We start from the raw sequence: 25010 nt of genomic DNA on the forward strand, positions 1-25010 counted from the left end.
ATATTGTTGTAGGGGGAAGCCAAACACTGACTTGAAATCCAATAAGGAAAACATGCAAACTGCACTTAAATGGAGTTTTCTTCTTGCGAGGCCACCCTGGTTACATACAGCATCTCTAGTAACCACCAATATGTTAATATTTTTTCTTCCCTGTCGAATGCAACCTATTTTTCTTCTTTTTCTGTTGAATAGCAGAAAAGACTGGTGCCTTTAAATTGTGCTCATAGTCAAGGTGAAATTTGAAGTACAGTAGTTTGAGGAAGAAAATATTTGACTTCCATAACGTTATGCTGATAATTCTGATTGAAATGCAAATTGGATCTTTTTGGAGGGTAATTTAATAGAATAATTGGAAAAAAAAAAAAGTGTTCATGTTAACTGGCTGTGTTCCATAAAATTTAGTCTTCCTCGGTTAATTCTCCGGTCTTCACTATTCTCTTCTTATCTTGTATCCACTTGATGTTCTTGAGGTGAAACTGAACTTCTGCTGCTCGTCGTCGAGGCGTCTCTGTCCATGGTCCTGAAATCTGCTTTCCCAAGCATGCGTCATGTGACTTCTCCAGCTCTGCCGAGCTCAGCACCAAGCCTGCTGCTTTCTGGAGATTTCACGTGAGAAAAGGACAAAACCTCGAACCTCTTTTTTTTTCCCCTCTCATCTCTCTTCCCTGTTTGTTGTTGTTTTTTGCGTTGTTGTTGGGTTTTTTTTTTTTTTTTTTTTTTTAGCCCCCTCCTCTCCCCGTTTTCCCCCCCTCACGGTCGGATAATGTGGACCTTCAAAGCGCTCGGAGTATGACAAAAGATTTTAGGATGCTGGACTTGCTGCGCTCCTCGGTTTGTTCCTCCCGCTTTACTCAAATGCCAACGCGGTGAATGCGTCGGACGGAGCTGGACAAGCCCGCTGCTCGAGGTCCGCATTCAGAAAGTCAACATCTTTCTCTTTTCTTCATTTGATTTCTCTCCGGAGCGACTTGTGAAGGATGTAACGAGCGATCCACCTTGCGCAGCCCGACTGTCCTCATCAAGATGCAGAAGGGAATACGACTTAATGATGGTCATGTCACCTACCTGGGGCTTTTGGCAAAGAAGGATGGTACAAGACGAGGGTGCTTGAGCAAGAAGAGCTCAGACAACACGAAATGGCACACAAAGTGGTTTGCTTTGTTGCAGAATATGCTCTTTTATTTCGAGAACGAGTCCAGCTCTCGGCCCTCGGGATTATACCTGTTGGAGGGATGCATATGCGACAGGGCGCCTTCGCCGAAACCTTCACTGTCAGCCAAGGAGTGTTTGGAAAAGCAGGTAGGAGCGCGTGCGCGCACGTGTGCACGGTGGTGCGCGTGCAGGCACACAGACACACAAATAGACGTTCACGCGCAAGCATGCACGCACGCGTGCACAAGCCCCACTGTTTCATTGTTTTTTTTTTTTTTTCTCACTTCCTAATAAAACGCACGGGAGCCGCAGCACTTTCATGTCGCTTTAAATCTGCAAAATGCCCCTCAAGTCTATTTAAGGTCCAGAAGGAGAGAGCGTCTCTTACGCACATATTCTTACATCTCCTCGCTCGATGACCTCAAATCTAGTGCAGCATAATAGCACAAGGTTTCCAGATTGCTGTATTGCACGTTATGTAATCCATGCATAGCATTAATGATGAGGTAACAATGTTAACACTTAATGATATCACAGCAGTCCTGGTAAAAGGCAATGCAGTGTTTTGTTTTTGTGTTGCACCAAACCTGTGCATGATCGGTTTTTTTTTTTGTTTGTTTAGATTTTTTTTTTTTTAATGGCAGGATAATTCTGAGCGATGCATGCAGTGCAAATGGATATCAGGCACTTTTGGAGGTGATGCATTCGTGTTGTGGTTGGTCTCTTTATTTATTTAGTTTTTTGCGTTTTATTTTCAGTCATTATGTTTTTGACGTTGCAGGGCGGAGAGTGTCATAGCCTGCCTAATGCTCCTTCCAATAAAACGGGGGAGAGAAAAGGGGGGGGGGGGGGGGGGGGGTGTGTTGTGGTCCCAGGGACGCCATCCTGTGGTGAAAGGACAAAATTGCAACTGATGCTTGAGGAAACAGCAGGGTGCCACTGATCAATTAGTCCTGATCCAGATGACCTGAATGGAATGATTCAGTCTGCTTCCTTTGTTGGAGAATAGATTTGCATTGTAGCCCACAAAGTTAATTTGTAATCCTGTTTGTTACCTGGCTCTGTTACTCTATTACGAGTTATTAACAGCAGTTTATGTAGATTTGCATCCAAGACTGGAGTGTGAAGTATTTACTTAATGTTGCCTGGTATCTACTGGTTCACTGTTCAATCAGGCAACACAACACTTTGGAGCACAAAGGTTAACAAGCTTGTTCGCACTGTTCTGGCTAATAAAGAGTCAGAGGAACATAATGCCGCCGGCGCTCCTCTGCTCTCTCCAGGCTCTGTGCCTGACTCTAGGTAGGGCTGCAGTCCAAAGTGAGTCCGAGCTCTTCCTGTGAACAGCTGCCCTTGTGCTGACAAAGCGGAATGCAACGCACAGGCTAATGTTGTGCTTTCACCGTTGCTTAAGACACCCCCTCCCACCTCCCCTAAAAAAGAAAAACATTTTTTAGATATGATGTCAGCATCGCTGTTGCCTACTGTTACTTTAACACATTGTTATTGTTAATGCATTAATGCGATGTGTAAGCATGATGAAAAGAACTACCCATCAACGCTGCTTTCTTGAGGTAAAGAGACAGAAGAAGGAAAAATGTTCAACATGCTCTCTTCTCTGAATCCTGTTGCAAAAGTGAACACACAAACAGTGTATGACTGACAGTATGAGCAGCTGAGGTGTCTCTTCTCTGTGTAAACAAGCATTCTTCTTATTAAGGGCAAATTAAATAACATCAACCTTTATTAATGTATATTTTTTTGCTTTGTTGTAACATTTCGGCCATCAGCACCTATCCCTACATTATATGTGTCCTCAAATGCAGTTGGTGTGAAAACAATAATGTGTTTGAGCCTGGGGTTTCTATGGAAACCCTTATTTGCATCCTAAAGAATGATGCAGTTGGAAGAGGCGGAGTGACGGAGAGAAAAAGAGCCGTGTGTCGCATCTCTTTTATTAATGCGAGCACTATCGGAGCTAAATTTGTTCCTCTGCCGTACCTTGGAGGGGTCAGAGTCCAATTATAGAAAACAGCTTGCTCACATTGGGTAACGGCAACGCTTCAACCAGCAACATGAAGAGCTCAGTGACAGCTCTGAAGGATGCCTCCAGACCATACTGTAATATGTAGCACTGAAATACAACACTATAGAGACAAGTATTGGTAAGTGTGATGGCCAAATATGAAAAGAAACTAGATGCAGGTAGAGTGATAATGTCAGATTAATTCCTCAGGAAAACACTGTTCTGGATTGTCCATTGGTATTAGATAAACTGTTTATGACTTGGAGCTGCAAATTTTCAGCAGTAGAAGCTGTTTTCATACATGTAAGAGCAAATGTTTGTATCCATTATGAGAGGGTTCATCAGCGCTACGTATGCACATAATAATTCCAATAGTAATGATCTTGGAGGATCCGTGACTCAGCCATAAACATAAAGCAGAATGCAAACAGTGTGCTTAACATGGCCTCACACCAGACACTCACCGCACTCCTACATGGATCATGAGGGAAAACTACAACAACACGCATGCCTCTCTGCCAGAAATAGATTTTCTTTGACGGTAGGATGAATACCTAATGAATGTGAAGATGGAGGAGCAGTCAGCCACAAATAATGATCTGTTGCAGGTTGATAGGTGCCTGTTGAACGTCTGCAGGCCAAATATGACTGTCTGGTCTCACTCCATATGACTAAGGGTTGTGGCTTTTTTTATTTGGAAAGCTCATATTTTGAGGTATTTTTCCATGAAAATAAGAAATGTTTGTAACAAGTGGATAAAATTAAAAAATGTTTATTTAAAATCCATGCAATGATTTAAAAAAGGTTTCACAGTAACAAATTCTCCTGCAACATCTTGCAGCTTAGCGTCCAGCCGTCTTCCATCCCACTTTATTATTGCAACATAGGGTCACAGAAGTATGCAGCTGATGCTCGCTGACAGTGAGCAAAAGCAGGTTACACCCTGGACAGGTCAGCACACACACACACACACACACACACACACACACACACACACACACACACATACACACATACGCATGCACACACGCAGAGAGAGATTCGTGTGTGCAGCCAAATAATCCAACAACTGAACAAATGTTATCAGACTGTGGGAGGAAGAGGAAGTCAGAGTACCTGAATTTATGGGGAACATGCAAATTCCAAAAACAATGTTCAGTATTCTAAGCATGCAGGGGATCAGGCAAGTGTACTGGAATTTGGAATTTAGTGTTTATTGCACAAAAAGTTTTCACAAATATAAAGCTTTTCCACAGGTTGAGCAGCTCCCGAAGCTGTTAACTGTTGACACATTCACACACTGATGGAGGCATCTGCAACGCAGTCCGCTCAGTCCATCCATTCGGAGTTCACTGTCTTGCTCAAGGAAACTTCACAGTAGGAAAAAATGCATCTAAGATATCTCAGTAAGACACTAAACCTTTACAAGACAAGTGAAACATTCACCATTCTTACTTCATATTAAAAAGGTTTTTTGAAATATCATCCATTCTTTTCATTATTACTTTGGTTTATTTTAATTGCCTTGAAAAAATTTGTGGAAAAAATAAGAATCAAATACTGTACTGTCTTATCACAAGACACTGACATGATATGATGATTCATAGTGATTGCCAAAATCACATGTTATTTTACAATGACAAGATCACATTTGATTGTCCAAGACAGTGTAACCAATAATTTAACCATTCCTTGCTTTTTTTTTTTTTTAGAAAGGCAAGAAATTACAGTGCAAAAAAGAAAAAAAATAAGTGCAAGACAGTCGAGAATGATAATAGTTACATTTTGGAATTTCACTCAATTTGATCATGATATTTCTACTCCTTGTTGAGAACTCAAGTGCTGTTTTTGTTGCTCACAAAAAACATTAAAAAATGGACAAAAAAAAATCCACTTCATGCTTTCTTTTTATAATTAAATCAAAGAGTTTAAGCTTAAAACAAATGGAGCCTACTTGCATATACATACTCTATATTCTCCACCAGTCACCATTAGTTCAGTGTGAAAGGAAGAATGTGAATCTTGAGATTGCCCAACACTGGAAAAAAGAAAGAGAAACAGCTGTGAACAACTGTTCACATTGACTGGAGTTGCTAGGAAACAGGTATCGCGCAGTTATGTAATTGGCTGCAGCTCCAGCCTCCATTTCTTATGGCATTTCCTCCTGGGAACCAGAGACATCCCAGGAACAGAGCTGGGGGAGGCTTCCCTCACCGTGCTCCATCAACTGCACTGGTGGGCGAGGAAGATGTGGCTTCCCCAGGCTCTGTGTGGTTTTAAATCACCCGCTTGATGTCTGCAGCGGCGAGGCAGTGGAACCAGCACAAAAGCAAAGGCAGTGTGAGGAAGCCTCAGTTAAGCCTCAATATAGGAGATTTATCTCAGAGGTATCCAGTAATGAATGCTTCTTTGCCTGCAGAACATATAACATGTCGGGTTAATGATAGTCCTGTTGTTTCTAACTGAAACTCCCCACCCTCTCCCTCCCTGTGTGTTTCAGTATTATTTCACAGTCAGCTTCACCCATGAAAACCAGAAGGCACTTGAGCTGCGCACAGAAGATGTAAAAGACTGCGATGAATGGGTGGCTGCAATATCACACGCCAGGTAAAAAGCACATTGTCGGTGGAATGTACAGACATGGCAATTAGAAGCTGAATTAGTCGCTGGAGGGTAAGTACGCTCTGAGTGATGTGCTCGGCGGATATTGCCATGGTTTCAAAAAGTGGGGCGAAAAAAAAAATGAGAAAGAGAAAAACACTTTGTTCACATGAAGAACCTGACTGCTTTGATGTGAAACAAACCCACATGCATGAGATAAAAATGAATTGTCAAAGCATTAAATTTTGTGTGTGTGTGTGTCTGTGTGTGTCTTACAGTTACAGAAACTTGGCTACCGAGCACGAGGGTCTCATGCAGAAGTATCTTCATCTGCTTCAAATCGTGGAGACGGAGAAAACAGTTGCTAAGCAACTTCGACAACAGATAGAAGATGGGGAAATCGAGATTGAAAGGCTTAAGTCGGAGGTAATATTCACTGTGATTTCTTTACACTCAAGAGGAAGGGTGTGAACAAATACAGAGACTTGGTGCGATGTGCAAATCCAGTCCATTGTAGAACAATGCAGTTTAACGCAGACGTCACACTAGCAGCTGAACTTACAGGTGTGCAAGAGGAAACCAGTGTACCTGACCCGGAGTAGGGACCAGATTTACATGCAGAGATAGTTCATTCTAAAGTTGGGGGGCTGATCCAGAAAAGCACATTCAGCCACACCTTCTTTTGCCTGGATTTTGGAATGACCTCCAAAAGACTTGGGGTTGTTACGGGTCAGACAGATGAGATGGAGGCAGTCCATGAAGAGATTAAAAAACAAACAATAACATTTAACAATAGTGTGAAGATGCTGTAGCACCCCCAAAAATCCTGTGCATGCAGAGAGAGAGAACATATATAAAGTCCCTTGCATTAAAATGTGCATTGTGGACTACTGACATGTATTTATTTTACCCACCTCTTACGATTTAAAATATTTTTGGAAATAGTTTCTATGCATAGACCAGAGAATAAAATATCTCCACAACCTCCTCTGGGGAATCACACATCGTATGAATGGCACTAATAACAGCATAAAACCATGCACATATTCTTGTCACATCAGATACAGGCTGTTGTTCCATTCTCGGGACGTTCTGCTTTGACTATTTTAGATACACGTCTTCTTTGGATATCCCTTCACTCTACGGCATGCCATTAAAATATCCAGGAATTTGTCATCTGTGACTGGACTGAACAGTAGCCGAGGATTACATGATTTTCCATGTATAGGCAAATGTGTGGCAGCAGCCACACACAGTATCAGTCAGACCCGCTGTAAATAGACTCGTTGGCACAATAACATTATATTACCACTGTTTCTTACGCAGCACTCTCATTCCTTTCCAAAATTTGTCGGCGTCCCATTCTCGCCTCAACCTGCCAACGCGACAAATAACAGCTGAACCAGTGGGAAAATGAGGGATTATGCTGATTATTGTTGTTTGTCTCTTATGTAGAAACTAGAGTGAGCGGACAGAAAATGGAAGAGCACAGAGAGAGTCGCGTTGAGGCCAGCCGCTCTCCACTTTGCATCTCTTCTCAGAAACAATGCTTCGTGTAGGGCCGTGTTCCCCGCTGTATTCTTCACATCAAATAGTCCTTTACTTTAATGTGCAAATGCATTGCTTGGAATTAAGCTGTGTTGTGAATATGCATGAACACCGCTTTATGTTGCACCTCTTCCATGAATTGCAATGACTGTTAACTCCCTCCCTTTTCCACAGAGTAAGTGGAGACACTTCCTGGAGCTTCACAGTTCAAGAAAACTCCAGTTTGGGTTTTTCTCCCTAAGTAGCTTGTTTATCTCCCACCAACATGCACACAGGACAGTTTGATTGTTTCAGTCAACACGTCACTGATCACTGTGTTGACGAATGCAGATAAAAACTGATAAATGTTATGCAGAGTTACCAGCCAAGTGAGCACAGCCAGTTCAGTCAGGCTAGTGTTTCGGGACTGACAGGTCCGTCCCGCTGACTCAGTCACTTTGTTAACATGATGCCACAGTTTAAGCGAGAAGAAGAGAAGGGTGTGAGTGGGAATGATTGGTCTTTCTCGCGGCTGCTTCCCCGACAGATCGCCGGGCTGCTCAAAGACAATGAGAAGATCCACGCCAGCCCCGCAGCCGCCCCTACCGACGACGACTCTGAAATCAAGAAGATCAAAAAGGTGAAGCACGCCTTCTAAAACCTGTGTGTTCGCTTGCAATGCGCATACAGATGTTGACATGCTGCACGTCCCGCCGCAGGTCCAGAGCTTCCTGCGGGGCTGGATTTGCCGGAGGAAGTGGAAGACCATCATCCAGGATTATATCCGCTCACCTCACGCGGAAAGCATGAGGAAGAGAAACCAGGTTGTGTTCAGCATGGTGGATTCGGAGGCGGAGTACGTCCAGCAGCTTCACATCCTGGTCAACAACTTCCTGAGGCCTCTGCGCATGGCCGCCAGCTCCAAAAAACCACCCATCACCCATGATGATGTTAGCAGCATATTCCTCAACAGGTCAGCTCATCTTCTACCACGAATCTGTGTTCTCACTGGAAGTCACGTTGTTGGAAAATGTTATTTTGTCCAAATCTGTTCTGAGGATAAGTCGAAGGAATCCTCGAGGATTTTACTGTGATTCTCTGCAAACAGATTAGAATTGAATATTTATGATGCACAATGAACCTTCAGAATTGATAAATTCATAAAATAAAAACTTAAACTGCAAAAAAAGCATTGCAGACTTCAGGAAAAATGAGGATGTATTTTGATGTTGATGCTGCAAAGACAAAAACTTACATTCCCACAATATTATATGACAATATTCCCAAAACGGTGGTTCAACACTAATTCAACTATTTCTATGCCTGAAAATTTTTCATACCATATTTGTTGTGGTGTACTCTTCACCTTTTCTGTAGCTTCTTGGCACTAAACACACGTTTGTGCTGATTTGATAGGAGAATATTTGGTTTAGGTGGCCTAATGCAGTTTTTGATCAATCGTTGATGAATGTACAAGTGTATTGTGTGTATCCTCAATCCCCACCATGCCCTGGTTGTACTGTATGCAGAGATGCCTCAGATCAACAGTTTCAAGCCGCTCCCAGTGGTGTGTGAGCAATGACAGCTGTCACCATTGGTGTGTAATGTTTGAGTGAATGATCACTTGAAAGTTCATTAAAATTAAATATTTAGTCCTGCTTTAGCTTGTTTGTAGCTCCGTTTTATCTACTGCATTAAACAGAGGCTTTGCAACATGCAGCATCATCCTGATGAACACAAGTCACACACTCAGAAACACCCGAGTTCTTGGTTTTTGATTTTCGGGTATCAGAATTTTCCTTTTCCTTCATTTAAGTGCAGCCATTAGGAATTATTGCATTTTTAACATGGAAACAGACTTGTTTTTATGTAATCTCTGGCCATCGATGGAGTATTATCAAGATAATTGTATGTTCGTCAAAAAAAATAAAAAATGAAAATGAGTTTTTTATTTGCTTTATTGAAAATATTTTTCTGTTCTTCAGTGAAACCATCATGTTCCTGCATCAGATATTTTACCAGGGTCTAAAAGCCAGAATAGCAAGTTGGCCAACATTAGTACTGGGTAAGAACTGTCTTTTCCACTGTCATTGTTTTATATTGTGCCCATTATGAACTCTATCCTTAAAGTTAAGAGCGATTTAAGGTGAAGACTCCTCATTTTAACACTAAAGCCCCTGTTATTGTTGTGTTGGCATTGATCTCTCTGCAGCTGACCTCTTCGATATCTTACTGCCCATGCTGAACATCTACCAGGAGTTTGTGAGGAACCACCAGTACAGTCTGCAGATCCTGGCTCACTGCAAGCAGAATCGAGACTTTGACAAGCTGCTGAAACAGTACGAGGCCAAGCCCGACTGTGAGGAGAGGACTCTGGAGACCTTCCTCACCTACCCCATGTTTCAGGTTAGTCCTTTGTTTCACTGATAGACACTAAAAATAAATGTGGACCCATTTGTCTGCTGCAGACGTGCAACCTGGATCCAGATTTGCTGTTAGGTTTGCCCTCTCTCCTTTTCTTTTTCTTTTTTTCTTTTTAAAGATAAACCGAAAAACCGAAAAACTTCGGTACTTAAATTTCGGTACTTTGCTCTGGTGTTCAAGTGATCGGATGTTTCCTGTTTCATCCATAAGTACTTAATATATGTCTCAAACCTGACTTTCACATGTGTGAACTGAATGATTGTCATTTAATTAGAAAAGAGTCTGGTAAAATAAAGTCTTTGTTACGGTGGGTCGTTTTTTTTTAATGTAATTTAACTGCAGTCAGTGATATGCTTTAATAACCTTTCCTGGCCATTGTGGATCGGTAGGAGCTTGGACTCAGTGATCTGTATTGTAGCATCTGTGATTAACAACAGAAACAGCAGGCGCTTGTTTTCTTTTGTTCAGAACACCCTTGATGTGTTTTTCATGTCTCTAAAAAGTGGCTGTTTTCAGAGCTCGGGCTTTAATAATGGATCTGTTTTTGGCAAGGTGTGCAGTTTTCCACCAGTCCACTCTGCTGGGGCCTTCTGCTGGCTGTGCTGTGTTGATAATAAATTTTGCTGATGAGTGTGGATTTTGCTCTCTGCTGATCTACTTCTCATTAGGCTGACACGTGTATATTCTTGCGTTTGTATGTTTCCTTTGTTGTCCGTAGCGGCTCGCTGGATCTTCTGCATGAGCGTGACTCAACCTGCGCTTTCTGCTCTGCCTCTCCAGATTCCTCGCTACATTCTGACTCTCCACGAGCTTCTGGCCCACACCCCCCATGAGCATATAGAGAGAAACAGTCTGGACTATGCCAAATCCAAGCTGGAGGAGCTTTCCAGGTAGAAAAATGCGCTTTCAGATCAGTAACTCAAAGCATGAGAACATTCAGGAGAGCTCTGATCATTTTCAGTTAACGTGTAACCTGAAAGGCAACAGTCAAATCGAACAATTCTTCTAAATACAATTCTTTTAATTATTTTTTTCTGTGCAGATGAGAGTGATGTAGTGTCCTTATTTTTCAGAATAATGCACGATGAAGTGAGCGAGACTGAGAACATCAGGAAGAACTTGGCTATCGAGCGCATGATCGTAGAAGGCTGCGAGATCCTGCTTGACACCAGCCAGACGTTTGTAAGACAAGGTAACCCTGACTCTCAGGCACCCTGGAGGCCAGCGTTTCTGCTGAAAATAAATTTCCTTTTTCCTCTGAAACTTCCTGATCTCGCTGCATCGAGGCTGGAGTCGATGGTTTAACCCGCTCGTTCCCAACCTCTTTTGCACAAAAGGTTTTCTCAAAGAAAGGCTGCAGACTGTTTCCCAGATCTCTGAGCCAAATGTCGGTGCCCTCAGCGTCTATTCAACATACAAATACAAAAAAAGAGAAAAACTTCATGACTGCTCTAGATAATCTTATTATAATTTCCCTTTTTTCCTACTATTTGCAAATCTGATTCTCTGAAACCCAGAGTTAGTAACAGGTTGAGAACCACTGTGTCGACCTGATTTCAGCTCAACAATTCAAGTGAAAAGCATCATCGTCACTTCACGGCACTGAACTTTCAAATGAAACCTGAAGAAAAGCAAACAACCGTACCGCTTCACCTATTGGGGAGAGAAAAGTTTCCCTTTAACCCTTGTAAACTGAGCCCAACATTTAGGTTTCTACTCAAAATGTATCAAACCAAAAGGAAAAAAATGTGTACTTCTGTGACCAAATAGAATGGCAAATTAATTCAATATAGCACTACTGCCCAAAATGTTCCAAATGACATGACTTTCCATGCGGTTGGATTTGGAGCTGTCTTCAGAGTATAGTTTCTGTTACACTCTTATTTATATATTATTTTGTTCATATAGAGCTCATTACAACAAAATCATCCCTGAATATTCAAATAAAATACTGAAGAAATAAAACAAACCAACCTACTATTAAATATCAGTGGTGATGATGATGATGATGATGATAGGATGATGATAGAGAAGAAAGTCTAACAGAACAAGACCCAGATCTGGAGAACAGTTACCTTGAGAGCAAAAGAGGGATCAAACATAAACAACAGGGACTAAAAAAAGAAGAAGAAAAGTTTAAAAAACATATAGGAACTGTACAACCAAAGATGTCTGCAGGACGATGAGGAGATCACACACTGAGCTCCCACTGCAGGAGAGACACAGACAAACTAGGGATTATTGATTAAAATAACAAAATAATAATTAGAACAAATTCTAAATAAAAAAAATGATAATTGCATACTTCTTGTTGTGTCCTTTCTTGCACAAAGCCATCATATTCAGAGACACTGGAAAACATGTCAGAAAAAGAGACGTTAGATCCAACGTGGCTCTGAAAGGGAGACACAGCTGGGAATTCACACAAACACTGCTTCATGTCTAAATGATTGGGGGGAAAAAAACATGCATTTCTTCTTCTCTCTCGCCCTCCCTCTCTCTCTCTCTCTCTCTGGGGAACTAAATCTGCCCGTCATGAGAGCCTTTAATTTCCAAGTGTAATTAGACTGTTCTGAGGCACGCTGATGATGAATCTGGAACTGTAAATGTCAAATGTCCCCACCAAGCCTTGATGGATGAGTGCAGGGAAAACAGAAACGGTAGATTGTTTAATGCTTTGTGTCTCATGTGACTAAGAGAAAAAAAACAGAGATTTGATTTATTTAGTATTAACATTTATTCCTTGTACTTGCCTTTTTTAATATATATACCGTATGTGTCTTGTCTCTCTCTTTGCCTTCCTCCCTCTTCGTTCTATTTGCACATACTCCTTTTATTCTTTCTTGCAGGGTCTCTCATCCAGGTGCCGATGAGCGAGAAGGGCAAGATCACCCGTGGGCGACTGGGCTCTCTGTCTCTGAAGAAGGAGGGGGAGAGGCAGTGCTTTCTCTTCTCCAAGCATTTAATCATCTGCACCAGGGGTTCTGGGGGGAAGCTTCATCTCACCAAGGTGGGTCTGAGCTGCTGAGCAGGCAGAGGAGCCGCTTCTAACGTCTCACAGCATGCTCTACGTCACAGCTGAATTTAACGGATTATCGGCGGAGAAATCCAGATGTCTTTTACAGCGACTTTGACACCTGCTGAAAACACATGCGCTCATACAAGCCTGCACACTCGAGCGCATACACATACAAACACACAGTACAGTTTAAGAATAAATTTGAAGAGTAAAGGAGGAAGTAAGAAAATTATTATATAGTTCAAATATGACTACAAAAACGCAAAAAATGTTTGAAGAGTTCTTGGCAGTACTTTTTGAGTGAGGTCTTTTTTTCAGTAAAAGCAAAAATCTCTCTCTTTTTTTTTGAGAACTGTTTTAGGTCATTCAGAAGCCTTAAAATCCAGCCCTGTGTAGACGACTGCACGTTTTTGTCATAGTTATCTGACATTTTCCCTCTTTGTATTATCGGAGCAGGAGACCTAAACTATCCTCAAAAGCAGCGACTCCCAACTTATTTTCTTTCTCTCCAGGAGCAGGGTTTTAAATATTTTAGAAAGTGTTTTTTGTGCTTTTGTTTGACATATCTGTCACTTTTTTCTTCGGTGGTAAGGGGTCAGCAATTGATCTGTGAACTTTGTAATGTATCTGTAGTAAGTCAAGCATCTGCATCATGTGGCGTCACATGGCGTAAAGACACATATTGTGTTGTGTTTGCAGAATGGAGTGGTCTCTCTTATCGACTGCACTCTTTTGGAGGACACTGAGGGGACGGATGACGAGTGTGAGTGTTTAAGTCATGTCCCAGCTTACAGTAGTATCCATGACACACACTGTGCATGATGTTTTCTGTAATGTATCATTACTACCGTGTGCAACGATTTAATAATTTTGCAAATTATCTCTTTAAAAACATTGTTACAAAACATACAGTGTGCGATTTTATAACATTAAAAGGCAGTGTTGGTCATTTTAAGTTAACTTTGATCAGTTTCAACCATTGAAAGCAGCATTTTTCTGTCTGTACTGTGTATTTGGTTGCACTGACCTCTTGTTTTCACTTTCACCTTCAAGCCAAATCAGACAAGAGCGGCCAGGACATGGAGCACCTGGACTTCAAGATCGTTGTGGAGCCGAAGGACAGCCAGTCATTCACAGTCATCCTGGTGGCGTCCTCCAGGCAGGAGAAGTCTGCCTGGACCAGCGACATCAGCCAGGCACGTCAGCTCGCATCGCCGTCTCGAGCAGTCCCGCAACAACCTGAACATGTCGGCCAGCGGCTCGCGGATTCCAGAGCTCACTAACATTCTGTCTGTCCTCTCTTTTCACTTCAACCGCTTCTCCCCTCCAGTGCATAGACAACATCCGCTGCAACGGCTTGATGATGAACGCTTTTGAAGATAATTCCAAAGTCACAGTGCCGCAGATGATCAAGTAAGCTATTCCTCTGTGCAGCTGCTGTTTTTCCAGCCACTTTCTTCCTGATGTTTACCTTTTTTTCTCTCTCTCTCTCGCTATTTTACAGGTCAGATTCAAGTCTGTACTGCGATGACGTGGATATTCGTTTCAGTAAGATGATGAACTCCTGCAAAGTGCTGCAGATCCGCTACGCCAGCGTCGAGCGCCTGCTGGAGAGGCTGACTGATCTGCGCTTTCTCTCAATCGACTTCCTCAACACCTTCCTGCACTCGTATCGCGTTTTCACCACCGCTGATGTGGTGCTAGATAAACTCATCACCATCTACAAGAAGCCCATCAGTGCCATCCCTGCCCGGTGAGTCACCTCACGGTCGGGCAGACTTCAGAGTTGCAAAGTTGTTGACAGCAGATCTAATGGGCTAACGAATTTTACTGGAAGTGTCGGGGATGCCTCCAGGTCACCCGGCATCAAGAGAAGACTGATTTATTAAGACGGGAAGTTTTCTCCTCCTCAAATGTATTGAAACATTGAAGCAATTTAAATGTTCTTCTGCAAACAGCATTGTACCAAAACTTTATTTTCTAATTTTGTGAGATGCACCTGTGATTACAACCACTGAAATTGGGTGTATCTTCATATTTTTAAAGTGCGTTCTTTGCAAAAAAAAAAAAAAAGCTTTCAGAAAAGTCTGGATAACTCACATCAAATAAAATGTAAAACTATGAAAATATGCTCCAACCACACTTTCTCACATGTTCGTGTTTTTATGGAATTGGCCAAATTTCCTTTTCTCTTCTTCAATTTTTTTTAATTCTAAAAGTCTATATCTTAATAAAATCATTACTTTTTCTCAAAATATGCTGAATTAAAAAAAGCATTCTGGGAAAAGCAGCCCCCAAGCCTCCCACCTATGCCTGCAAATATCATATTAAAAAGAATAATATCTTGATAAATTCGACAACAGCTGTGCAACAATAAGAAAGAATATAAAAAACAGAATCAGTTAATAAATCCATGTGTCTTCTACAAAGACAAACACAGAGAGACAAAGTCTCACACTCACATTAATGCTATGATATTGGAAATGAATCAGTAAATTCAAACACTTGTTTTTTTCATTTGCGAAGGCAAGGAAAGAGAACCTGAAGAAAAAAGCTCAAATAAACATGAATGTAAATGTACATTTTACACAAAATGTATATTTTCAAATAATTAATGAGTAATTTCAACCTATCTACCCAAACATGTTGAGTAGTTCATGAAATTTAGCCTTCACTCTTCAAATATAGAGGGAATAAATTGAAAGTGTTCTTGTTGTCTTGAGGATTAAACCTCAAATGTGATTTTTGGATTAGACGATGGACGTAAAGCAGCTGAAATATGAACCAGTGTGATCTGAGTGTTTGTTCCATGTGTCATATGTGACTGAATTAGCATCTAAACGCTGTTTGTGATGCTGGAACAGTTAAGTCCATTGATCTTCTGAGCTTTGTTTGTGTATTCGGGGAGTTTGTTTTGCAGAGAAGCTGCAGAGGAGGCAGTGCAGGACGAGACAATGATTCTGCATCAGTGTGTGTGTGTGTGTGTGTGTGTGTGTGTGTGTGTGTGTGTGTGTGTGTGTGTGTGTGTGTGTGTGTGTGTGTGTGTGTGTGTGTGTGTGTGTGTGTGTGTTGTGTGTCTGCGTTGAAGCAGTAATTGGGTCCGGTTCCTCCTGTTTGTTCGGGAATGTCACAACCGGGCTCTGCTGCTCTATGGCAACCTGCCTCAGTTGCTGCAGGACCCCACCCTCCTCTTTTGCTGTTTCCCCTCATCTGCAAAAGATCCATACTGTGAAATATTGGAAATATTAAAGCGCTGTCGCCGGGACCGACTCGCCTGGAACGAGGACCCCACGGTGGGCTCGAGAGCAGGGGGGGGGGGGAGCGCTCCACGTCCACGCCCTGCGGTCCGCTCTCCCGCGGTGCTTGTCATGTCGCTGTGAGACATCCACACTCGGCTGCTTGTGTCAGCAGTGGCCATGCGCACTATCACTTGCTGTGCTATTTATGGGAACCCGTGAGGTCGCCAGGAGGGTGGCGGGGAGTAGAGGAGGTTTTCTGAAACACTGCAGCCTTGCATCCTGCTCTAAAATGTCGAGAAATGGCTGAAAAGAAACGGCTGGTGACTGAGTTGACTATTGAATAAGGTGTTGTTTTTCTAACTGAGGTCTTAAAACATGGATCACACACGCAAAACTTCAATGTCCTGATTCCAATGCATTTATCCACTCTTAATGCAGGTCCTTGGAGTTATTCTTTGCCAGCAGTCAAAACAGTAAACTCCTCTATGGAGAGCCTCCCAGCTCCCCGAGGGCCAGCAGGAAGTTCTCCTCCCCTCCTCCTCTCGCCATTGCCAAGAACTCGTCCCCCAACCGCCGCCGCAAGCTCTCCCTCAACATCCCCATCATCACCGGGGGCAAAGCTCTTGACCTGGCTGCCCTCAGCTGCTCCTCAAACGGCTATGCAAGCATGTACTCCTCCATGTCCCCGTTCAGCAAGACCACCTTGGACATCAACAAACTCTACGTGTCCAGCCCCATCGCCAGCAAAATCCCCGACGAGGGCGAGGACAAGAAGGACAAGGCGGAGGACGCGTCGGTGTGCAAGCAAGGTCGGTCGGCTGCAGCCGATCAGAGCAAAGCTTGTCAGCCTCATTTCGAAGCTTCATTCCTAAAATTGTCTTATGTTTTAACACAGACCTCTCAGTTCGTGAGGAGAGTGACAACGATCAAAACCAGAGCGATGACGGAGACGCAGAGGCGTCTCCCACCAAGTCTCCGACTACACCAAAAAACATCAAATGCAAAAATTCTTCAGGTAAACTGTGTCCTGAATAGCTACAGTTACATAACCACCAGTCAAATGTCTGACATCCAAGCTTTTAAACTGAACACCACTTTCCACCAAATCAATTTTTTTCGTCAAAGAAGCAGAACAAACAGTGGAACGATAATAATCTTATATTTATAGATGTAAAACTGTCTTTTGTTTGAAAGACTTCCACTCAGCCAGAATGTAAAGGCTACTATGTTTTACATTTCTTATTGGAAACCAAAAACATCATGCCTGAGAGCATCGGTTGTTCGACGGCTGTGGACATGTGGGGAAAGCCAGAGCTTGTCTTCAGTGGGTGTTAGGGAAACTTGTGTCATAGCAACTACATTGAGAGCGTGTTTTCCCTGCCGCCCCCAGTAATGAGGCGGTTTCACTGCAGCCAAGATTATCCCTGTCTTCTAAATCTTGTGACAGAACTGACACAAGAGCTTATAAAAGCAAAGCCTGCGCGGGAATAGTGTGATTTAAGTGTAATTGTGGAGACGTGTTGGATTCAGAGCTGCTCACGATCCGTCTATGTTCCCCGGATTTAGGCATAGCAGAGTGCAGAGAATCTGTTGATTCCTCTGTTATGCTGATATTTGGTGGCTATATTTAGCTGCAACCATCTTGAATATCAAAGCCTCTTGTAAAAGAAAGTCTGGAGGGAAAGTGCTGTGTTGGCCTGTACTGCTCCCTAGTGGAGGCTTGTGCAAGGAGAATCCGCATCTCTGCAGTCTACTTAAGAAAAAGCACTTTTTTCAGTGATTTTAAATTCAAATTTGAATAAATCATGCCACTTTATCTGCTCCAAGGTAATTAGAATTAGCACATGTTAAAAAACACACACACATAATTAGACAACTTGAAGAGTCTTTGGACAATGAGGTTGCTTTTCGCTCCAAGCTACTAATTTGAACAAATATGATTTTCAGAGTTTTCTCTCTTTTCGTACAACAACGGCATGGTGATGTCCTCGTGCCGAGAGCTGGACAGTAACCGCAGTGCCCTGTCCGCCGCCTCCGCCTTTGCCATCGCCACAGCAGGGGCCAATGAGGGCACTCCCACCAAGGAGAAGTACCGCCGGATGTCACTTGCCAGCACAGGTATTCACACCGATCCTCCGTTCTGGACTCATCCAAAGGTTTTTACAAGGTTTACCAAAGGTTCAAGAGGGCGATTCACACAAAAGTGATCAAAATCAAAGCTGCTTTTTGAGACTACACTTTTTCAGTGATACACTTATTGCCTTTATTTCATCATCTTGCTTTTGTTGGCAAAGTTTATTGTTCCTCTTTGTGAAGAAGGTGCAAATGATTTATTCTGTCAACATTAATATTAAGCTGGAAAAGTTCCTGCAACATCTGTTTCTCCAGTGCAATTCAACATCATTCTAAAGGAGCTTCAGTGGCGCAACACAAAAATACTATTTCAGAATTACCACACTGTAGAACTTTTAGTTGGTCATCACCTCCTGTAAGAGGTGGAGGCCTTTGTGTTTAAAAGTAATGACAGTATTTTTTTTTATCATGATTCAGTGACTACAAATAACGAACTGCACTGACTCATGGTATCGATGCATTCTGCTAACTGTTTTTCTTCTCTGTGTCTCACTTGGTGTTTTTGCAGGTTTTCCAACCGATCAAAGAAATGGTGACAAAGAGTTTGTAATCAGACGGGCAGCAACCAACCGAGTCCTGAATGTGCTCCGGCACTGGGTGTCCAAACACTCTCCGGTAAAAATCTCAATACAGTTCAAATATTTACACCGCTCATGACGTCAGCGTCACTAAACAGCAAGAAAACCAGAATCTCAACCTGATCGTTGCTTTTATATACTTTGAAATCCGATTTTATGTATTTTTCTTTATTCCAGCTTTTTTATATATTATCAGCTTGTTTCTTAATTTTCTATATTAAGGCAGGATTTTTGTACAAAACTCATTTTAAGTTAAACACATTCATATATATTATACATACGGTATTATTATTATACATATTCATTACATTATACATATACACATACACATACACAAATACACATGCACATTATATTCACATTAGGTATATATATTCATATCCATATTAATATTCATATTCATTTTCATTCACATTCATTCACATTCATAGTGAAACATTGTTAAGGGCTGAATGAATATATATTTACAAACATCTTCAACATTTTTTTCCCTTCTTATTTTAGTTGTGGACCAGCAGAAAGATTTTTCAAATATGCTCACAGTGCTGACCGAGTTTGTACCTTTGCAGGACTTTGAAAGCAACAATGAACTAAAGACAAAAGTTATCGCTTTCCTGGAGGAAGTGATGCACGACCCCGAGCTGCTGACACAGGAAAGAAAAGCAGCGGCTAATATCATCAGGTGTGTTGCGACTGCTGGGCTGAAACTCATGTTATTCACTGTTTGGCCTGAGAAACTGATCTTCTGCTCTAACCTGTCAGGACTTTAACTCAGGAAGATCACGGTGACAATCAGATCACGCTGGAGGACGTGACTCAACTGGTGAGAGAAGGCTTCTGTGGATTTTCAACAGTTAACCTAGTTAAAGGCATTGTTGATATAAGAGAGCTGGTTTGCAACATTTAATGACATCTAGTGGAGAAGTCGGATATTGGCTTCGGTGTGCATCGTTAATCCTGCAGTGTTGTGTCACACAGGTAGGACAGGGGAAGGCCGAGCCCTTCGAGAGCCACTCCGCGCTGGAAATCGCCGAGCAGCTCACTCTTCTAGACCACCTGGTGTTCAAGGTCATCCCATACGAGTGAGCGCCGCCATCAGCACGGCCAAGAAGAGCGCTGACGATCAGCTCATTGTTTTCTTCCTTCTGCTCACTTCGCAGGGAATTCTTCGGCCAAGGCTGGATGAAGAATGACAAGAATGAGAAGACGCCATACATCATGAGAACAACAAAACACTTCAATGATGTATGTTACAACACAGCAATGGCCTCAACGTTTATGCAGTGTTGCTAAACACAAAGTACTTGTTTTCTGTTTTTCTTCAGGTAAGCAACCTGATTGCCACTGAGATCCTGCGCTGTGAGGACGTGGTCACTCGCGTGTCGGTCATAGAGAAGTGGGTGGCCGTGGCTGACATCTGCCGCTGTCTGCACAACTACAACGCTGTGCTGGAGATCACCTCCTCGCTGAACCGCAGCTCTGTTTTCCGTCTCAAGAAGACCTGGCTGAAGGTTTCAAAGCAGGTATCTCTCCGTCTGTGCTGCAGTTACCACTCTGAGAGCATAGTGTTGCAATGAAAGGCTTTTAAAAAAATGTTTCTATTGCCTTTTTTTTTCTTTCTAGACAAAAGCATTGATTGACAAACTGCAGAAGTTGGTGTCATCAGAAGGGAGGTTTAAAAACCTGAGGGAGGCTCTGAAGAAGTGAGTTCATTCAAGATCAATAAAACACACACACAACACAAGTGGAAGACAAGTGTTTTCTTCTTCTGTTCTCCAGCTGCGATCCTCCCTGCGTGCCCTATCTGGGGATGTACCTCACCGACCTCGCTTTCATCGAGGAGGGAACGCCAAACTACACCGAAGACAACCTGGTCAACTTCTCCAAGATGAGGATGGTGAGGTGTTGTTTAGAGGCTTTTTTTTTTTTAAACAAGAATCTTACTTTTAAAAATCACATGTATACGATAACATCATGTTGCCCCTTTTTATTTCAGATTTCTCACATCATCCGAGAAATCAGGCAGTTTCAACAAACAGCATATAAGATTGATCTGCAACCAAAGGTAACTAATCCCATGTGTTCACAGGAAAATTGCACCATTTAAAATTGAGGTTTTTTCTCAATTCATTGCAATCATAAAGATTTTTCCCCAGAGGGGAAGCATTGATCAGAGAGGGATGTACATCCTGCTAACTGCACTGAACAGCATTTTTTAAAAACAAGAATAATTTTATTTGTAGTCAGCCGTTGTAAGCTTGTCCTTCTCCCTTCATTTTTCAGTCAGCCCAGTACCTTCTGGACGTGAGCTCCATTCTGGATGAAGAAAGCATGTACGAAGCCTCGCTCAGAATTGAGCCCAAAGTGCCCAACTGAAGGGGAACGGGGGTCCTCCGCATTTATTCCTCTGTTAATATTACACACATCGGTTAGCACACGGATCATCATTTGTATAGTTGTACATGTTTTAAGATATTTGCTCTTCTGTACAGTAGGTGTTTAAAAGTTGTTTGACCACACGAAACATTTTATTGTATATTTTCCGCTGTATATTTTCTGTTGCCTCGAGGACACCTGCTTCGACTATTTTTATTTATTTATTTAAGGTGTTTCCATATTAATAATAACAATAATAATAATGATGATAATAATAATAATAGAGGTCACTTTAGTCGCATGCAGCTGTGTCTTCTTAGTGACCAATGACATTATTTTGACATCATGTCATATGTGTCGAATTTGCACTTTCTGAGCACTCGTGCTGCTGGCCGTTGTTCTCTTGGCTTGAGTTTTATTGATAACCGAGTTTTTTCTGCAAACCAATGTAGCATTGTAAAAAAAAAACAAAAAACGAACTGCATTAAATCAGGTAAAAGAGCACAGAGAACACACCTGTATGTAAAGACAGGGAACAATGATCAGTGGACATGACGGCGAGGTATCCAAAGCGTAAGAGTCTCTGTGCTTCCCACAACCAAAACAAGAGGAATTTGTCTCTTTATTTCTGCTCATGGCTCTGAAAGCAGAGCTTTTTCCAGCTGTTTGTGCACCACTTTCACTGCTTTTCTACAGGCAGTGTCAGTGTGAATAAGCCCAAAGGGAGTATAGAGAAATGGAGAGAGAGAGAGATTAAAAAAATGTGTGTGTAACTACTGCAACCATGCTGGCAGCTCCATAGTGTCGTATCGGCCTTGAATCTAATATCAGCATGTTCCAGTCACCCATTAGGAGTTTTATGCCTGCTTTATCCAACACTGGAGATGCAGAAACATCACATGTATTCACTCTTATTTGTTTTGTGGGATGAAACCAAACTGCACGCAAGTCCAGGGAGAACATGCAAACATCACTCATGGAATCGAACCGGGGTTAAATCACTCGCCTCTCAGTGTGATGAGAATGACCGAGCTCTCATAGAAAGTAATAATTCTGCTGATGATGAACATGCTGATCATTAGGAACCCCATCCTTATCCTTTGTGTTAGCATGCTCACATCTGCACCAACTGTCTCCAGGGACATTGATGGCTTTCAAACATCTGCTAAGTTTTGTTTGTGTTTAAAAAAAAAAAGAAGAAAAAGAATTGTACTGAACATTGCAAAAAAAAAAAAAAAAAAAAAAAAAAAAAGAGAAGTGCTGAGAAATTACCAAAGTTGAAATTATTCTGATTGAAACATTGAGTCTTGATATACAGGTGCCTCTGAAAAACTATCACTGAAAAGACTGATGTTTTCTCAGTTATCCTTAAATCAACTAAAAAGCTAAAGCTTAACTCATTTCTTATTGTGGTATTTAAAGCTTCCAGTTAAACAAATTTCCTGAGCTTATCAAACATTTTTTAAAGATAAGTAAAAAAAAAAAACTAGTTTGCAATTTTTTTTTTCAAGTTTTTGCTTCGAGAAACTAATAAGAGAAAATTATAACAAAAACAGTTTAACTATTTCACTTTATGTGTGCTACAGCTAAAATCACTGAACTGACTGTTTGATTCAAATGAAGGGCAAAAATAATTCTACTGTATTGTAAACTTTTGATATGCACGTGTAAAATAACTTTCTTACAGTTACTAACGTCATATGTTAAGACTAAATATGACAACGTGAAACAGTATGCGAATGAACTGGCACAAATACTTCACCTTTAGAGCTCTTCTGTTTTCTGCCCTCTATGAAAAGTCCTGAAGAGTGAGATACAGGTGCATCTAAAAAAAAACAACTGAATATCATTGGAAGGTTTGTTGTATTGTCAGGTATTTCTCCACTAAAAAAGTCTCATACATCATAAAAATTGATAATAAAGATCTGGTAGTATTTTTGATCTTTTTTTATGGCTCGAGCTATAAGATATAAAGCAAAAAAATGCAAAAATAATAAATGAAATTGGATTGTATATAATGAATCCAAACCACAGGCAGTAAACATTTCACTGTTTGAATTAAATTATGTGCTTTTTTTCCCCCTGTTGTCGTCTAATGTTTATAGATGCACCTGCACATGTTTAAATTGACCTGAAATTGGGCTGATATTGAGAGTTCAGATGCGAGCCATCTGATGCTACGGCAGAGTAAGAAGCTGTGTAACAGCATACAGTGATGAAACAAGGTAACTGATGTGAGAATGCTTTGTTCATCCGAAAAAATCTAAGAAAAAAACAAGCTCCCTGAACAGCAGGGTGAGTTTTCCTTCTCATGAAATGTTTCTTCTGTTGTAAGCTCACACTAAATGACAAAAGATCACATGCGATGGTAAGTGTTGTACCTTCAGGTCCAGGTTCTACTTCTGTAGAGTTAAAGGTTGTTGCTCTTCTGTAATTAAAAGACAATCTGTCCTTTTTGCTGTTCCAGTGATTGTGGAACGTGACTGTATATCACACTGTTATATGCATTGCTGTTTTCAAAAAAAAAAAAAAACTGGAAAAAAAAAGCTATGATAAAATGTATGTGAATGACCTCTGCCTGCAGCATTCAGACACTATTTTTGTAGTAGTATATGAGAGAGTGACGACCTGCTCTTTATATGAACATGGGGAAAAAGATATTTTGTACTTTGTTGTTAATTCACTTCACTGAGATGTGCTGTACATTTTGTACATGCAACCCGGCATATTTCTCAATGTGGAACAGTGTGATCCTTTCGACAGCGAGTTGTATCTCAAACTTTAACACGAAATGCTACAGCAGTGTGGTCTTGAAACCATGACTTAGAGGTCGGAGACAACTTCAAAGTGTTTTGCATTTATACTGTAATCCTGTCTATAACCATTTCTGTTAGCAGGAATATAGTAACGTAGTGCTTATTCTGTGAATATTTGTATGTATTTTTACTATGTATGTACAGTACACTTTTGAAGCTCATGTGTTAGGCATGCAACTCCTTCACAGACAGAATAATACTATATACTTATACTGTATACACTTATACATGCACATACTCTTATAAGGTATATAAACAAATAAACATTTTGCTGTTAGCAATACCCAGTGGTATGAAAATTATCTTTCAACCCTCATGTTTCAACAGCTTACAAGAATATTCCCAGTTTTGTAAGAAAATTTAAAAAAAAAAAGCAAAACCGAGAAAGGAAAGAAAATGATGATGATAATAACAACAAATAAACAACAACAACAGAAAAAAATGTTTCCCAGGTACCTCTTGCTAATAAATCCATTTTATCTCAGGGGCATTTTGTCTCAAGTGTTTTTGTAGATCATGTATCGGGTGACATCATGCTCGAGTATTATACAATACACTTTAAAGTAACATCATAAACTAAAGCCTTAATTCAAAAATATGCAAAAAAAAAAACTATCAAATTCTGTATTTTTGAAGATTACATAGAAAACACACTTGTGACATGGTATAACAAAATAAAGTGGAAGAGGTATGTTTCACTATAGGAAGAAAATGAGATATGACAACCTGACATCTTAACAAAGTTTGGTAATGTTTGGCTGCAAATAACCAGTAATAGTTCTTGGCCTGTGGGGAAGTAAAAGGGTTCTACGTTTTCCTAAATTTCATTTAGCACATCTCTGTTATTGATAGTTTATAAAACAGATGGATTCATCTACTCTCTCGATAAGTATCATTTTGACAATAGTGTATAAACAAACATGACACATTGCACAAGCTGTAAAATAAGGAGAAAGGTCACATGGCAGAGGCCTAGGGAGACAAAACACATGTGCAGAAGGGAGCTGCAAAATTAAAGATTAAATAAATAAAAAGTTTTCATGGCAGTTGGGGTCAACATATTTAATTCCATAAAAGGCTAAAAAATATATTTTTTTAAAATTAGGCTGCCTCGCTTTA

General features: G+C 41.1%; 1 protein-coding gene across 1 annotated transcript; it reads left to right on the forward strand.

The window, feature by feature from the left end:
* Positions 1-729: 729 nt before the first annotated feature.
* Positions 730-24252, forward strand: rasgrf1 (Ras protein specific guanine nucleotide releasing factor 1). The gene is made up of 27 exons (XM_030095325.1): positions 730-1299; positions 5679-5785; positions 6058-6205; positions 7854-7946; positions 8026-8279; positions 9292-9371; positions 9519-9712; positions 10511-10620; positions 10804-10922; positions 12580-12740; positions 13449-13512; positions 13803-13945; positions 14080-14162; positions 14254-14502; positions 16427-16797; positions 16884-17003; positions 17936-18106; positions 18630-18736; positions 19269-19381; positions 19462-19522; positions 19678-19781; positions 19860-19944; positions 20025-20222; positions 20323-20402; positions 20479-20596; positions 20696-20764; positions 20983-24252. The coding sequence occupies exons 1-27, from the start codon at positions 1024-1026 to the stop codon at positions 21073-21075; spliced, it is 3771 nt and encodes a 1256-aa protein (XP_029951185.1). The 5' UTR covers positions 730-1023; the 3' UTR covers positions 21076-24252.
* Positions 24253-25010: the final 758 nt, after the last annotated feature.

The sequence above is a fragment of the Salarias fasciatus genome, chromosome 7, assembly GCF_902148845.1.
Source record: "Salarias fasciatus chromosome 7, fSalaFa1.1, whole genome shotgun sequence".
Classification (NCBI taxonomy): Eukaryota; Metazoa; Chordata; class Actinopteri; order Blenniiformes; family Blenniidae; genus Salarias; species Salarias fasciatus.